At 35.6% G+C, this 15,874-nt stretch overlaps 3 protein-coding genes across 8 annotated transcripts in view; 2 read left to right on the top strand and 1 right to left on the bottom strand.

Annotated features, from left to right (window-relative positions):
- The first annotated feature begins 174 nt into the window (after window positions 1–174).
- LOC110995304 lies at window positions 175–8,543 on the top strand. Its single transcript, XM_045634223.1, has 10 exons — window positions 175–187; window positions 373–565; window positions 1,720–1,933; window positions 2,340–2,461; window positions 2,742–2,920; window positions 5,876–6,048; window positions 6,134–6,266; window positions 6,496–6,660; window positions 8,122–8,277; window positions 8,398–8,543. Exons 1-10 carry the CDS (start codon window positions 175–177, stop codon window positions 8,541–8,543), a joined length of 1,494 nt encoding a protein of 497 aa, XP_045490179.1.
- LOC110995597 lies at window positions 4,489–5,583 on the top strand. The gene is made up of 2 exons (XM_022262849.2): window positions 4,489–4,791; window positions 5,085–5,583. The coding sequence occupies exons 1-2, from the start codon at window positions 4,553–4,555 to the stop codon at window positions 5,446–5,448; spliced, it is 603 nt and encodes a 200-aa protein (XP_022118541.1). The 5' UTR covers window positions 4,489–4,552; the 3' UTR covers window positions 5,449–5,583.
- Window positions 8,544–8,797: 254 nt separating the features above from the next.
- LOC110995268 (eukaryotic translation initiation factor 4 gamma 3) overlaps window positions 8,798–15,874 on the bottom strand; it is a 29,310-nt gene continuing 22,233 nt past the window's right edge. For all 6 annotated transcript variants that reach the window (XM_045634118.1, XM_045634120.1, XM_045634119.1 and 3 more), the window contains 11 exons: window positions 15,604–15,717; window positions 15,199–15,375; window positions 14,743–14,881; window positions 14,412–14,492; window positions 13,577–13,862; window positions 13,172–13,358; window positions 12,833–13,009; window positions 12,565–12,732; window positions 12,015–12,246; window positions 11,684–11,785; window positions 8,798–10,005 (listed from right to left, as the gene is read on the bottom strand). In XM_045634118.1, coding sequence (XP_045490074.1) covers window positions 9,926–10,005; window positions 11,684–11,785; window positions 12,015–12,246; window positions 12,565–12,732; window positions 12,833–13,009; window positions 13,172–13,358; window positions 13,577–13,862; window positions 14,412–14,492; window positions 14,743–14,881; window positions 15,199–15,375; window positions 15,604–15,717 — 1,743 coding nt within the window. In that variant the 3' untranslated portion in view covers window positions 8,798–9,925. The remainder of the gene's footprint in view (window positions 10,006–11,683; window positions 11,786–12,014; window positions 12,247–12,564; window positions 12,733–12,832; window positions 13,010–13,171; window positions 13,359–13,576; window positions 13,863–14,411; window positions 14,493–14,742; window positions 14,882–15,198; window positions 15,376–15,603; window positions 15,718–15,874) is intronic.

Genomic DNA, 15,874 nt, shown 5'->3' on the forward strand with positions numbered 1-15,874 from the left:
AAAAGTATTTAAGCTTACGTTTTAAACGTTCTAAACATTTCGTAGCTCTGCGCCATCTGCGCTTAATTTATGTTTGCTGACATTTATATTATTTGGCGTTTCAAACAAATATTATATTTATTATTCAGTTATTTTAATATTACTATTTTTTGATAAAAAATGTTAAGTTAAAAAATGGACAGTGAAGGTATGTACACCAGATAATAACTTTTAATATTATTATTGTTGTTGAATGATCTTTTGATATGGTTGGTTTCATAAATATTTTTTATCGGTAAGTGGCTGGTCCTTCGGCCGACAATTTTCGGTTGTATGACACGCCGGTTTTCTCATATCCATCTACAAAATCAATCCTGTATTAATCCTAATGTATTCCTAATTTAGAAGACTGTAAATGTATGAAAGTGGGTGGCCACCTTGAGGCAGTTCGTTGGAATCTATGGCCGAGATCCTATCACTCGAGTCCTGGGCCTCTGGCACTTGATGACTGGACCTCAGACCCACATATTTGGCTCTACTATGTCGAGAGTTCGGATGGATTGTTACCTGAAGATGACGTACTAAGGTAGATGTAAGATATTACCTTTTAAGGATTTTTCATGGGCAGGAGGATTTTTAGGAGACAGTTGTTTAAGCCTGAAAAGGCCTCTCATCAGCTAGTCGTAGGACTTCACATGGTAACAATTAATTTCGTGGTTTGTTGGTTGGTTGAAACAACAACCTTCTTTTCTTTGTATGCCTTCTTTTCGAAGGCATACATGGCGTTGACACACCGAACGACATTCAGTTTTGCGGCCATTTGGAGGGAAAGGCTAAATTTATCTCCAAAAAGCTTGGTGTGCTCAGAATAGCAAGACGGAACTTCACGGCGGGCCATCGCTTCCAAACTATTAAGGCCGTCCCACATGGAGTACTGTTCTCACCTCTGAGCAGGAGGAGTTTCCACTTGACCGTATTTTACGAAGAGCGATTCGATTCGTCGACGACCAATCCCTCTCCGATTGACTTTATCCCTTGGCGTTGCGTAGAGATATGCATCTCTGGATCTTCTACCGCATTTACTCGTACATTGAAAAGTGTGCCGAGGAGTTGTTCGTATTAATACCTGCAGCTGAGATTCATTGGACGTTGAGGCAGAATACGAAATTCCACCCGTATCTGTTTTATCTGCGCAGCGCCATGTGGAACCAGCTGCTCACTGAAGTATATCCGAACCAATTGGCCTTAGGGTCCTTCAAAAAAAGCGCGTAAAAATTCGTAAAAGGCTGGCTACGCTCCCGCGAATTTCAGCATTGAGAGTGTCCATGGGCAGCGTTATCAACTAACATCCTCCAGGCCTCCTACCCGTTTAGATGTTCTATTTTAAAAAAAACAAGAGCTTCACACTTCCTTCATTTGATTAAAATAATAGTAACGCCAATAATTTTACACAATTTTACACTCGTCAATAATTTTACAGAAGTAATAAATTATAATTTGATTAAATTCCAAATGAAAAGTACTCGTATTAACATTAGCTTACTTATAGAAACTGCGAATCCCTTCCGTTCGTAGGTTCGAACCCGGGACTGCACCATTAGACTTTGCGTTATCCTTTGCTAGTACAGAAATCTCAGGCAGATACCAAGGGATGTAGCACCATTGGCTTTTGATAATTAGTGAAAATATATAAATGGGAACGCGTGCATCACTATAATTTAACACAATATTTTTTTTCAGGTCCACAAACACTCAGTACTGGTCAATACACGATGTCCAACGGTATTTCATTGGCGAGCTGCATTGTGAGACGGTTCTCTTCACCTACCAGTACCCAAATATTCGGATGCCAACACGATTGGGCAGTTATTTCTTAAAAGCTAATACTGCTCTTAAGTTACCAACAGCGCTGTATATGAAAGAATTGTTTCGATCTCTAGAAACCACTTTGAAGGTTTAACTCATGGTTTTAGCTGCTATTTTCTAACACGTCATAAATTATATCTGTACCATTTATGTCTTGTGTCCTGAGTCATTGTCTAAAGCGGTGGTCGTAATTTCTAGAATCTCAGATTGTCTACATTTCAATACAAATCTTCATCAAACACACAAAAGAACATTTATTTTTCGGGGCTTAAAAGCGTTTCAAAGGAATTTTAAACATTAATTGGTGACGCTAAGGCCATCAGACGAAAATTTAGGCATATAAAATCACTTCTTAGGAGAAAAAGGAGAGGAAAAAAGGAGATCTGTCACTTCCCTGCTGCCAAGCTTCTCGGTCTCCGATATTCCTTATCATGTGCCGAATGTTTATTTATGTTTCGGTAAAGGATTATTTATTATCTCACTGTTATTTCTAGAAAATGGTGCTAAAGCAAGCGCAGATGTATCGACTGATATTCTGCGATCAACTTATTCAACTAAACAGACTGGACTACTACAAACGAAAGACATTCTTTAAACTACTTGAGAATATACTAAGGTAATGTGCTTTGGCAGAAAACGGCAAATTTTACTAAGAAATTACGAGGCTTCAGAAAAATGTAAAACACTTATGACTATGGCTTATTAAAATTATAAACTTACTAGTTAGTATAATATAATAGTAATTCTATTTATAGTAATAAAATTTATATCAACAGTTTCGCCTGAAGTGGTTTATAAAATTTTAAAAACCTATTCAAGTTAACCAACTAACCGCAAGCTAAGCATAATATTTTTATATTAAATTAACAAATATTTCTTATTATTTTTCCTTTTAGTTTCCAAGATAACTTGCAGCTGGTTTCTTTAGAGAACATGTGCTGTAGTCGCCTGGAGGGTGTACGTCTTTTGCAGCAGTTAGCTTGTTTCAATTCGCATTCACTCAAATATCTTTTCTTGTGGCGTTTTGTCCTTCCCAATGAGAACCCTCTTTTGGTCAACTACTCGTACATAACAGGTATTGTACATTAATAATAGAATATATGAAAAAGGTTTTATAACTATAATATGCAAATTAAGGTTTAATTTTCATGACCGGGCGTTATGATTTATAAGTGTTAGCGTTTGACTGAACTTTTTGACTTGAATGTTGGACAAATATGTGTATGACGACGGGACAAAAGAACCTGCATTGATGAGCATCGTTTAAATAAGTGAGTGTTGTTGGCCTGGGGTCGTAGTTTCGAGTCCCGGCTCTCGATCGCTCGATCGGTGAGGAATCCGGCTTAGGCCTTAGACCCAATAAGTCGACGGTGTGTGTTGTGTGCATAATATGTTAAGGGACCGGTTTTAAGCAACAACCTAAACAATATTTTTCTAAACGAATTAGTAGGGACTCATTGAGTGGATAAACAATATTTATTTATGTCTTACCGTTTGAATTAAATATCGATATCGCATTGGTCTGATACAAATTTTATATTAAGTTTAGGATAGTGCATACAATTAACAAGGCAGCCTTGACTTGCTGTCCTTACTATGTGATTTTTATTTTGGTCATTCGATTCAAACATTTTCTTGTGTAAAAAACTACTTACAGATAGAGATCATTAATAAACTTCATAAACATTATGACAACGTCATTTTATAAAAATAAAAAATATACACATGAATAAAAAATATTAAAATTAAAATGATACTATGTGGTCCCTTACTACTTTTGTGTATTCCCTGTTTCAAACTATTGTGTGTGATTGTTCCTTGTGCCTCAATTCTTAGCGTGGTTGGAATGTATATGGGGGGCGTTTTTTCGGCATTCAGTAATACTACTAATGTTAAATTGAACACAATTATAAACAACACATCATTTTGATGAAATCAATACTTATTATTGGAAATGGGAATACTGAGGAATACCTGTATAAAGGAGAAATGAAGCAGATTTCCTATAAAACCTTTATCAGTATAGGGCGGCGACTCAGTGGTCCAAGCAAGTCTGTTGCTCAGGGATAATGTAGCATTCCAATTTCCAGTGCTCCAGTGGTGAAATAATTGTTTAAATGGACCATTTAAACAATTATTTCACTTTTTGTTTATTCGTTACAAACACAACATAATTTATATGATCTATTAATGTATCAATGGTTTTATTTTTACTAAAACTAACTTTTATTAAATTTACCTATATAAGCTGTGAAATCGTTTTTTATTGCATTTATATATTTACATAAAACCTAAAAATAACAATTAAATTTAGAGAATTTACAATCGTAACCTACACAATAATTATAAATATTATTAAAAATATATAATTATAACAAATTTATAAAGTTTGGTCTCTGTAGCAGTGTACATTTAATGCCTTGCTGTATTGCGATACTTATTGGTTGAGCGAGGAATGCACCAGCTCTGGCTTATTTTTTTGCACGACACATGACAGCGCTCAAGACGAGATTGATACTTATTCAACAAATAATATTTAAAAAATAAGGCGATCAATTTTAACAACACACAAATTAGATTATCGCCCAATAGATTATGATAATAAATGACAATACCATACACAAAATATGTGCTTAGGGTTAGGTTATGAGTTTTCCAGTTGTTTGACGGTTACCCTACGTTGCCATGACAACAAAGAGCTTTATCAATGGCTACAGATGAAGAAAAATGTAAAGTGGCAAAATTACTGCATGATTTAGAAGTGCCCGAGCTAAAAATGCTCGAACGATGCTCTGGATTAGTGAAAGAATTTGAGCAGAAATATGGACTGGAAATGGAAAGTGAGGTTTTAGTAGAAGAGATTTACGATAATCCTTATGTTGTCGATAAGAAGTTATTGGATGAGAATGAGAGGAAGTTACGAGAGCTGTTAGCTGAGAATAAGCGGTAAATTTTAGAATACGATAAAGGACATAGTCCATAAATTATATTAAGTTGAAGTAAATTTTGTCGATCTCATAACTATTGTTTCGAGTTGGAAATAAGAAAAAGGTAAATAAAAACATCAGTTGCAAGGCAAATGCTTCATCTGAGCCACTGAAAAACTTCCAAAACAAAGGTGCTATTATTATTTAACTGCCCGTTGAAAGAAATCGCCAAAATATAATCCCAATAAAATCTTAACATATTGTTTTTTCCTAGAATCTTACATGGAAATAATGATACCTTTGTCGTTGCAGAGCCAAAAAACAGTTGCCAGAGAACGTTTTTTCTGGACCCGATCCGAAACGACCGTGGCGTACACAATCTTGCAAAGAAAAGCTTATGCGTATCGACAATGATATCAAAAGACTTTTGGAAAAGAGCAATCAGTCTATCGACCCCCTTAAAGAAGAAGAAATGCAAGATCTGTTGAATGAATGTAGGGAAGAGACACTGCGTAACCCGCCCGTAAACCCAGACCGGCTCCGGGAATCGGTGGACGAGGCACGGAAGAATCTACCTAATTTCCAATACCGCACGATTGAGAATAGCACAGCAACAATAATTCTCCCTAATGCTCACGAAATTAACTCTGAAGTGCTTATCAAAGAATTTCCTTAATTATATTTCATGGCAGCGAACTGTGAATCTTACCCTAAGTAGCATTTTAAAACGTCTTGATAATTTATCTTCAAATAATTATGACTATAAGTAGTCATTTCGATGATAATATGGATTCGATTTTATAAAAACTGTCGTGAAACGTTCTAATAGATCTGTAAATGTGTTCAAATCTTGTATGATTAGTGATAAAAAATAAAAATATTACGTATTTCTTGAAAATTTTTATTGTATTATCTACTTCAAGTGGATGAAACTGTTGTCCGACTCCAAAATATGATTTAATTTCTATAGAAATAAAGGTTTTCGCGATTCAAGTTATAATTAAAATTTATTATTATTATTCTATTAGAATGTAATAATTAATTTATATCTATATAAATGAGAAAACTTTATAGGAGTAATAAATTTAACTATAATTTAAAAGGCAGTGGTAAGCACATACCACGTCCAGAAACTAGACGCTGTTTCCTGCGGAGCCTGGCGGAGATGAGAAATCTGCGAATATTGGCATTAGAGTACTCGCACATAGCGGACAGCACCGGGGCAGCTCTTATTTCCTTGCTTACCGTTTTGCGCAGACCACATTTTCGTTTGCAGGTAAAAACTGTTTTGAAATAAAACAGATTTTTTAATCAATACGGTGAAAGGAGTTTCCGTTGATATCCCTCTGGTATGATTTCAGTTAATCTGTCGAGAAGATCAAATTCCTGGCCGCGCAGATGCGTCTCACGGTGTGGGCGGTCATCATATACCCGATACAGCCTGGCGTCGAGTTAATATCGCCTGCCCCGATTTATATTTATTGATGGCTTTCTGTTAGTAGAATATGCTATATGTATACTATATGTGAAACCAGAAATAACTGGAACTGGTTTTTATACATTTAGGTGTACTAAAATATATCAATATATCAATTGCAATAACACGATATTGAAATGAGCAACTATCGCGCTGTATAATTATGATATACTACACCGATATATACACTAGACCGAGTAGAATGATATATTAGATTGTTAGGTTAGCTACTAATTATATTTTCAGTCCGAATACGGGACTACGACAACATCCGTCGGTTCTTGACACCCAGCATTCCTCTCCGGGAGACGCATTTGCAATTTGGCATCGACCTATTTAAACGGCAAAGGCAGGATTCCGACTTAAGCTGCTATATTAGACATATTGCTTGGCGATACGGGGATACCTTGGGTAAGTCTTAGTTGTAGACAATAATTACCAAACTAAAATCACTTATAGGCAGATTTTGGTCAATATCAAAATGTATTCCTCAATCCGTACGTCATTTAATTTATATTTGTTTAGTCAAGCCACATTTCATATATCTAAATGAAATATGGGGTACGGCATGTAAAAACATAATTACTAACTTACAAACCCTACAAAATAAATTAATAAAATCATTATTTAGATTAAAAAATTTAACACCGACTAATAAAACCTACCCTACACTACTAACTACCTAAACTACCAAGAAACCAAAATTATGACAGTTAAACAACTATATGTATATAGCACCTGTATCTTTATTAATTTTTTTTAAATAACTCTATACTCTAACCCATAGTTGCTTGTCGTTTAAAAAAATTAAATACACAACGACACGAGCGAGTTTGCTTATCTTGCCGAAGCCGCGTACAAATTATTTGAAGAAATCTATTTTAGGTATGAGGGTGTGCAATTATTTAATCAATTACCATCTTAAATTCGCAATATTGGAGTGTTTGACAAATTCAAAAAGGCAGTAAAGATGCATGTTAGAATGAACATAGCTGACTAAAATTGGGGCGGCTAATGGCGACGTGTATCTCGCTCGTATATATTCATATAAATATTAAGTTTCTTATGTAAATAAATAATTTTTGTTTTTGTAATAAAGTTCTTTAAACAAAAAAAAACAAAACAATTACCAACTGCGATGACGTAACCCTAAAACGCTCAATTATAGATATGTATACCTTAATCTGGTCGAGGATCCTCCCCTTAGGTCGGAGAGGGAGCATCTTCTTTCCTCCATACAGGATTACTATTTACAATAACAGACACCATAAGAAAACAAGACAAAAGTGTCCAATGTAACACTGGAAACTGCTCCAAGTGCGCCAACTGCTCCAAAAAAATAAACGTGTTTTGACACTATGCGCAAAGGCGATGAGAACTTGGAGAAACTGACCGTGGTTGGTAACACAGAAGGCAAAAGATCACGTGGCCACGTCACCAACCAGATGGACCGATCAAGTTAAAGACTCTTCGTCTTCAAAGCTATAGTGTCATAAGAGAAGCGCTGGACAGAAACCGGTGGAAGCAGATAGTCCACTCTGGATGCTTCGTTGCTGACCACTACGCTCAGACATGAGCTGCCGACTAAAGAGGGAGACACACATGACACACATGAGGGACTAGAAACGAACATCTTTATATGACACAGACGCTTTTATACTGTAGTCACATATAATTTTAAGAATACTTATAATGCGTAAATCTTGAGTCATAAAATTAGAATTTTTTTCTCAGTTTGGTGAGTGGATGAGAGGTCCTAAATTTATTTCCTAGTGATATAAACACCGTATACTTCTAACTACTACGAGTTATGTTATATCTAAGACGTGGAATACATTCTTTTTTAATTATATGAAAATGTACTTTGTTTAGTAACCCTTAGTATTCACCAATGGCGTGGCGCGATCGTCCAACTACAGGGTTTCGTAGAGCTGATACCAGGGCTGGTGAGACTGCTGTATATAGGCCTGGTGGATGAAGACGATTTGCGAAGCTTGTTCAATTTAATAGCGTGCGGAGTTGCCAGAAGTACATTTCAATCTTTATTTACTAACAAATCGTCAAGATTAGTCTTTTTTAATTACGTTTAAATTGATTGTAATTGCGGCATGAATTAATTACAATAATTATATCTATAACGATTTGCAGAATTGAAACAAGTGCATATACAAGTCCAGGATGAAGAGAGTAAACGGGAATTTTGGTCAGAGGCTGTTCGTAAACTAAACGAAGAATTTAAAGAGATCATGTCACTTTTTGATATCGAATTTTGTTTAAAAGTTTATAAAAGTTAAATCTGTATTTCGTTGTATCCTATAAATCCTAAACAGCAATGAGCTTTTAAATCATTCAAAACCTTTTTTTTCAATTTTCATCACAAATATTTTGTGTTATGTCAAATGTTGTCCCATGGGGCATGGGGCGGATTAATTTCTACCGATTGATACAATTGCGGTGAGGATGAAATCTGCTGCTCGATTTTCTCGGTCAGAGAAATGAGCGCACGGCTCTTGAGCCACCGCTCTAGTTGTGGGAAATAAAAAGACCATTATCAAAAAAGTAGAATGTTTATTTTTACATTTTAACAATGTTTAGTCGCAGGCACGCGATACATATTTTGAAACTTTACCAATAATAATAAGTAAATATTTTCTACAGCGATAATTGTTACTATTTACATTTTAACGCTGTGGAACACGGGGACGTTCCCCACATGAGCGAACGTTCGCTACGGCGCTAGTGTGGAGGACCACGAGCGTCTGTACTGAATAAATGTAAAAAAAAAGTTTTTAAATATTTTAATTTTTTTAAATACTACAATTATATGGTACAGTGAAAACTTGTCGGATCACGGGTGGCGTATGTGCAGAGCCGTCTCGTTTACCCGAAATGAGGCAGCCTCTTTTGTTTTCAATCGTCCGATGTTCAAATTTTAAGATTCTTCAAAAAATTCCCACAACACAAGCATCACTGTACTAAATCTATATTTTTTTTTAATTTTTTTTTTATATCATATCTAGCATCAATCTTGATTGTATAATTTTAACTAAATACCTACCAAAAAAATATCAATTTCAGAATAGTCTATTCATCAAGATTGATTCGGTCAAAGGGATTAAACTAAAATATGACTAAAACGTGTTACTCTAGAATTATACAAAGCGGTCGGCCTATGTTTAGCCATTTCACCGGTCGCACTGCGTCCGATTTCACAATACATAATACGAGCGTGGCGTTAATATTACAACTCTCGATTATATAATTTATTACTAACAAGGAATTTTACCATTCTCGTCCAGGGCCAATGGGCTCATAGGAATGCCACATTCTTATAGGGTTATAATTATAACAAAAAACCCTGATTATCAAACTTCATACGAGCACAATCGTGTTAAAAATCTCACTAATGAACGAGGTCAACCTCGCAAACGGTCGAGTCGAACTGTTCATATAAACATTTATATATCATATTTACGCGACATATAATCCGTATCCGATTCATTATCTCTATAGAATGATAATATTTGAGATGATAAATCCAGGCTGTTAATTATAAATAAATATATTAATTTTAACTAATATTCTTCAAATTGTAAAATAAGATTTTTAACCTATGTATTGATACAATATCTCTATAGCGATCCGGCGGCGATGCGGGAGCCTCGGGTGCGGCTCGTCAGGCTTCGGAGCACGAGTCTTCGTTGTCCGCCTCCCGTATGCTCGTGAAGAAAGACGTCAAAGCTTTCAGCATAACCGCTGAAAAAGAAAAAAACAATAATACAATTAATAACATTACTTTCAGCAATAACATAACACTCTGTTCTCGGCTCCTAAATATTTTAAATAACCCGATAAAAAGACATTATTCATGGAGTAGTGTTTCCAATTGAAATGTTGCTCTGTAATTGTTTTATTAATACAATTAATTGCTCAAAATGTGGCGTATTTGGCGTGAAGTTTTTACGATTCATGCAAATTTTACTTTAAAGAAGCTACTAATTCGTTTCCATATCAGATTTAATTATTGGATTCGATGAGCTAGCTCAGGTTTATTTTCATTTCAACTCATTAAAATTCTACCGAAGACTTGGCCGGAACGGGTGAAGAAAACAAAAAATAAATCTCTGCTGCGGTTGACGCCGTTCTCCAAAGTGTTCTTGCGAGTCGAGTCGTCTATATTTTATTTTTTTTTTTTTTTTTTTTTTTTTTTTTTTTTTTTTTATTTATTTGGTGCACAAAACACATTATAATCTTTACAAAAATAAACTTAAAACTAATAGTTATGAACAGGATTCTAATGTAAAACCATGTGCACACTGCAAAATTAATGTTACATCAATAAAAGGCTCATAACTAACAAAGGTAACATAGTAAAAAAAAAAAAAACAATAATAATAATAATAATAAGTTCCTCGACACCAATTTAACGTAACGTTAACCAGGACCACAAGGGTCAGCACTTAACCTACGATGGAGGATGTCTTTAACGACACTAATGAATTTATTGATGTTGCGACAGAATATGTCCACAAGTAAGTGGTTGCTCTTTGCCATCTCGTTATATTGACGAGCCATCCTGGTCAAAGGGTTGTAAAAAGAGATGTTATTCTTATAAGTTTGAAGGGAAAATAAATTGACTTCGTTAGCTCTACGGGCACTAAATCTAATGTTAAGGCTAATGTGAGCTAGTAGTTCGGGAGAGTCTATAATGGAGTGGGTGATTTTGTAAAGGTAAACTAAGTCGAAGACTATGCGTCTGGATTCTAATGGTTGAACTTTAAATTTCAGGAGTCTATCGCAATAATTTAAGTTAGACCGGCCAGGTTTTATACGATAACATAAAATTCTGAGAAATTTCCTCTGAATTCGTTCAATATCGTCAATGTGCACCTTATAATTCGGCGACCATATAGGACTACCGTATTCTAATATACTTCTTACGAGGCTGAAGTATAAGTACAAGGTGCTACGAGGATTTTTAAAACCTTTTGTGGATCTAAGAATAAAACCCAGTAGATGGTTTGCTTTAGACGTGATGTGACTATAGTGGGCACGGAATGAAAGCTTGTCATCGAACAGGATACCTAGGTCTTTTGCAACATCTGATCTGTTAACTAATTGACCATCTATGACGTAGTTCCATACGATTTTGTTTCGTTTATTAGTAAACGATATGACAAAACACTTGTCTATATTTAAATACATGTAGTTAGTCTTGCACCATTGTGATACGGTATTGATATCACGCTGTAATGTTAAGCAGTCATCTAAATTAGTAATAGAAGTAAATATTTTTAAGTCATCTGCATATAAGAGACAATTGCAGGACAGTTGTTGAATAAGGTCATTAATAAAAACTACGAAGAATAATGGCCCTAAGTGGGAACCCTGAGGTATTTGAATTAATACCACCCGAACTCAGATATATTTTTACCTTTTCCCTCTGGCTCCATCTCTGAAGTCTCCCATGCGATAAATCCATCCACAGATATTACGTATTGCTCGTGTAGGTATTGGAAAATATCTAACGTCAAGCCTGGAACAAATGCAACACAATTTTAGACAATTAACAGAATCGCAGAGAAATAAACTTTGATGTCGATTTATAATATACATAGGTCTGGGCCTCAGATTCCTCCGTTCGTCCGTTTCATAGTGATTTATCGATGTAAAAGAAGCGAGTGGATGAACATGGAGAGAGAGCGCCCAGCCGGAGCCGACGCTGCCTACGAACGCTTGCCAAATCCAAATGGATCGGAACTCACCCTGCGGGTGTTCCAGCCGATGGATGAGCTGCTGAATGCCGAAGAGGCAAGCGGCTTCGCGCTGCGCCTGCGAGTCCCCATAATCCCCGATCAGGGGCGAATACTTGTTCATGCGATCGTGGCTCAGATGCGGGGTCGGAGTACGCTCGGGGCCAAAGAGGGCGTGTTCGCATATCGCTTGCGTGAGACAGCGTAAGAACCACTCTTCACCGGTAGAGGCGCCAATGTTGTCCTGGAATCATAATCCACGTCCCCTGTACTCTTTCATATAGCTCTTTTTTTTACCTTCATACGTGTACATTATGTTACCTAATTTATATTGTTAAAATCTTGCTAAGAAAAAAGGAAATTCTCTAGAATTGTATCGAGTGATATTTTTCCATTCGTGGAACAGACTGCAAGTTAAAAAAGTACTCTTAGAATTTGACGCATTCGATATCACTCTCTACTACTATTTAGTACTCTCTTTATTAATATCAGTTCAAATTTAAAAGTTACAGTTAAAAAGCTCAGTTAACAGTGACAGCTGGTTAAGGAGACGATCGTTTACCTTGACCCATCCCCTGAGGCAATCACAGCTTTCATCGCCATTCATCAGCTGGAGCAATTTGCTCTGCGTCTCGCAAGGAGTCATGATCCGTTTGGTGTCTTCGATACTCTCTGAATCCTCAGAGCTCTCGAGAAACTCAAAGTGGTTGTCCGCCATCCACTTTGTAATCTGTAAAGAATTCATCAATCAATACATATTTTTTGTTCTGAGCCGGTAATCAGTTCTATATTAAGTAAGATAAGAAACATTTACATAAGAATATAATTACCATGTCGGAGTTCATCCACTGTTTCAATTGTAAGCCTGATTCCAGCCACTTGGTCCTAGTAAATGTTTTGCCCATACTTTCCTTGAGCTCGGCTATGACAGATTTTAGAAGCAAATTGCCCTGGTCCACTGAAATCAGGCTCTCGGCAGCCTCGTGGACCTGGGTAAATGTAATGTGCTGCAAAAAATATTAGTTTGAAATTAAAATAAAATTTATCTAATGTAATAAATAAAAAATATATATTTTACTGTCCGCCTCATGCTTCTATATCTATATAGATACAAAATATTATAATATACATAAAATAATTTTATATACATAGATTCGATAAAGACTCACTTTCTTTTCTATATGGGGTGCGATAAATTTTCCTAAGTACGAGTATAACATCGGTATGTCTATATATAGGTCTGGACCGCATTCGAATATTTCTGCCATTCCGATCATTAAATTCTCTCTCGAAATCGCCCCACAACTGACCACGTGCGTCACTGACTTTGCTAGAATGCAAATATCTTTAGCGCTCCTGAAATCATAATATTTCATTTAAGTACACATTTGAAGTTTACCACATTGATGGTAAATTGGTGAATGTTGTCAGATTGTATAACGGTTTGTAAAAATATAAATAATATTGTCACATGTTTTTAAAGAAAATTCACTTAAGCATTGAATGTAAAAAACACTAGTCCAAGCCAAAGGTTATCCAGAAATTGTGCTCAAAACAAGTAAAACTTCACTCACTTCTCGAGCGCAACGTTAAGTATTTCCGTAATCACCGCTGCATGGTGTTGCGGGGCGAAGAGCTTGATCTCTTCGACTAGTTCATTATTGTCAAGGTTCATGATGCACAGATCCACCAACTGCTTGATGAATTTTCGTCGGTCCTCCGGAAGAGGTTCTTGAACAGCGGGCAGAGGGGGCGGGGACAGAGATGGAGCGGGCGTCGGCGGCGCTTCGGATTGCAGGGAGGGCGAAGGCGTAGACGAAGGCCGAGCCCCTCCAGTGGAACCGGAGCGACCGCCGGTGGCTAAAGTTGACGATTGTATTACTTTCGAGGAAAAGCAACTACACGGAACCACACTTTTTATTCAATACACCTAAAGCTGTGAGACCCCGATATAAAAATAACAGTGGAAATCTGAAGCCAAAGAAAAATTTTATTTGTGAATTGCTTATATAACTTCGTACAAATTATACTAGCTTCAGCTCGGTTTAGTGATTATTTCTCCACTTTGAGTGACAAGATGGGATTTTTGCAGATTTTCGGAAATTGGCTTCAGACAAAAGTTGAAGTTAGTCAATATTTTAATTATAATTTCTTAAAATAAATATATTTATTATAGCTTTGAATAGAATTTAATCAACATACTAAATTATTAAATTAATAATAAAGTGAAAGAGAAAAAAATCACTCACGGTTCAGGCCAACTATGAAAAAAAAATCATGTTAGTCATAGAATATAAAGAAACATTTACAGTTATCCCAATCATGTTAGTCTTCTAGTTATTTAATCAACAGCAATAATGTACATGTTAATATGTATGTATACAACAAAAATAAATGTTCGGTACTCACTGAAATCAGAGCGAGTGTTGAAGGTCGATCTCTCTATTGACTTTGATTGTTGATAAGCAGCAGGGGAAAGTTCCTTGCTACCTATAAACCAACAAACAATCAATCATAATAAAGATTAAGAGTAATTTTTTTTAAATTCAATTATAACCTTTTTTTTAAACGTAATACAAATATAAATCCAATAAGATTTCTTCGTAAATTTTTACAGTGATCTGATGATATACTTCCTTAATAGGGAAATTAAATGCATTTTGTTCTCACATAGCAAATTATTTTAAAAGCAACAGTTACTTTTAGTAAGATGGATATAAGTTCAAGAAAAAGAAAATACCTCTCAGGGTAGTCGGGTCGACCTGTACATTCTCCAGAATGCTGTACATATTCTTGACAGGTGCAACCGCTTGAGTCTTTGTTCCCGAGCCCTGGTTCCATGCAATGTTGTGAGGAGCCAATTTAATAGTTCCTAAGTTCTGTAAACAATGTTTTAATACATTAAACTTTAAGTAAATAAATGCCAAGTTAAGATGAAAGTGGATTTAGTGGCTTATTTTTGAATTAAATATAGGTAAGAAAAAAGACAGCCCAGATTAATTCATTATTATGAATTTAAATTATGAATAGTTTAAAAATTACATCCAATACTGATGCACTGTCGGAGGCTACAGCTCAAGCTGTCAATAATGAGTTATAGTCAAGGTTCAAATTTAACGACGTGGAATAAGTGATACCTTATCTTGACTTTTTTTGTTTGACACCGATATATTATGAGGATCCCGAAGGTCCTTACCTTTGGCGGCATGGCCTTCAATTTGGTTGTGTCGACAACAAAGCTGGTTCTAGTTGCTGTAGTCTTCCATGAATTATCCATAAAGTTATTGCCCTGCCTTCGGCCTTCGCCTCCACGTTTTCTTCCACTTCCGCTGTCATCACGTCGGAAACCACCACCAATGGGCGAATTCATCAACTGTAAAAAGAATTAATATTCTGCTATCAAAGCTAATAGAATGCCACTTCCGACACTAACAAATGACATGTATATTTTAGATTGGTTTTCCTAATACCATTAAGACAGGGGAAATTCTTAATTTTGTTTTAATATGGACGGTAGCTTATAAAAATACAGCAATAACTAAAATAAACAAGTAAATAAATAGACTTAGGAATAAATGACTCTTTAACTCTAAAAATTTACCTCAATATGTCTCTGTTGTTGTTCAGCCTCCTTCTGAATCTGGTCCATCATCTTGGGTTGTGAATCAATAACATTCTTGGCCACCCATTTGCGCCTTCTTAGTTCAATTACATCCTGTATGCAAAATCTTTATAAATATTCACTCGAAGAATGACAATTTACAACATTAGCCGTTTTTAGTTTTTAACAATGCTTAATATATAATTAGCTTAGTCTTTTTCTACTTCTTCTTCGTAAAAAAATTATTCTTATATTTAAAACATGACTAAAT

Source organism: Pieris rapae, chromosome Z, assembly GCF_905147795.1.
Source record: "Pieris rapae chromosome Z, ilPieRapa1.1, whole genome shotgun sequence".
In the NCBI taxonomy this organism is placed as follows: Eukaryota; Metazoa; Arthropoda; class Insecta; order Lepidoptera; family Pieridae; genus Pieris; species Pieris rapae.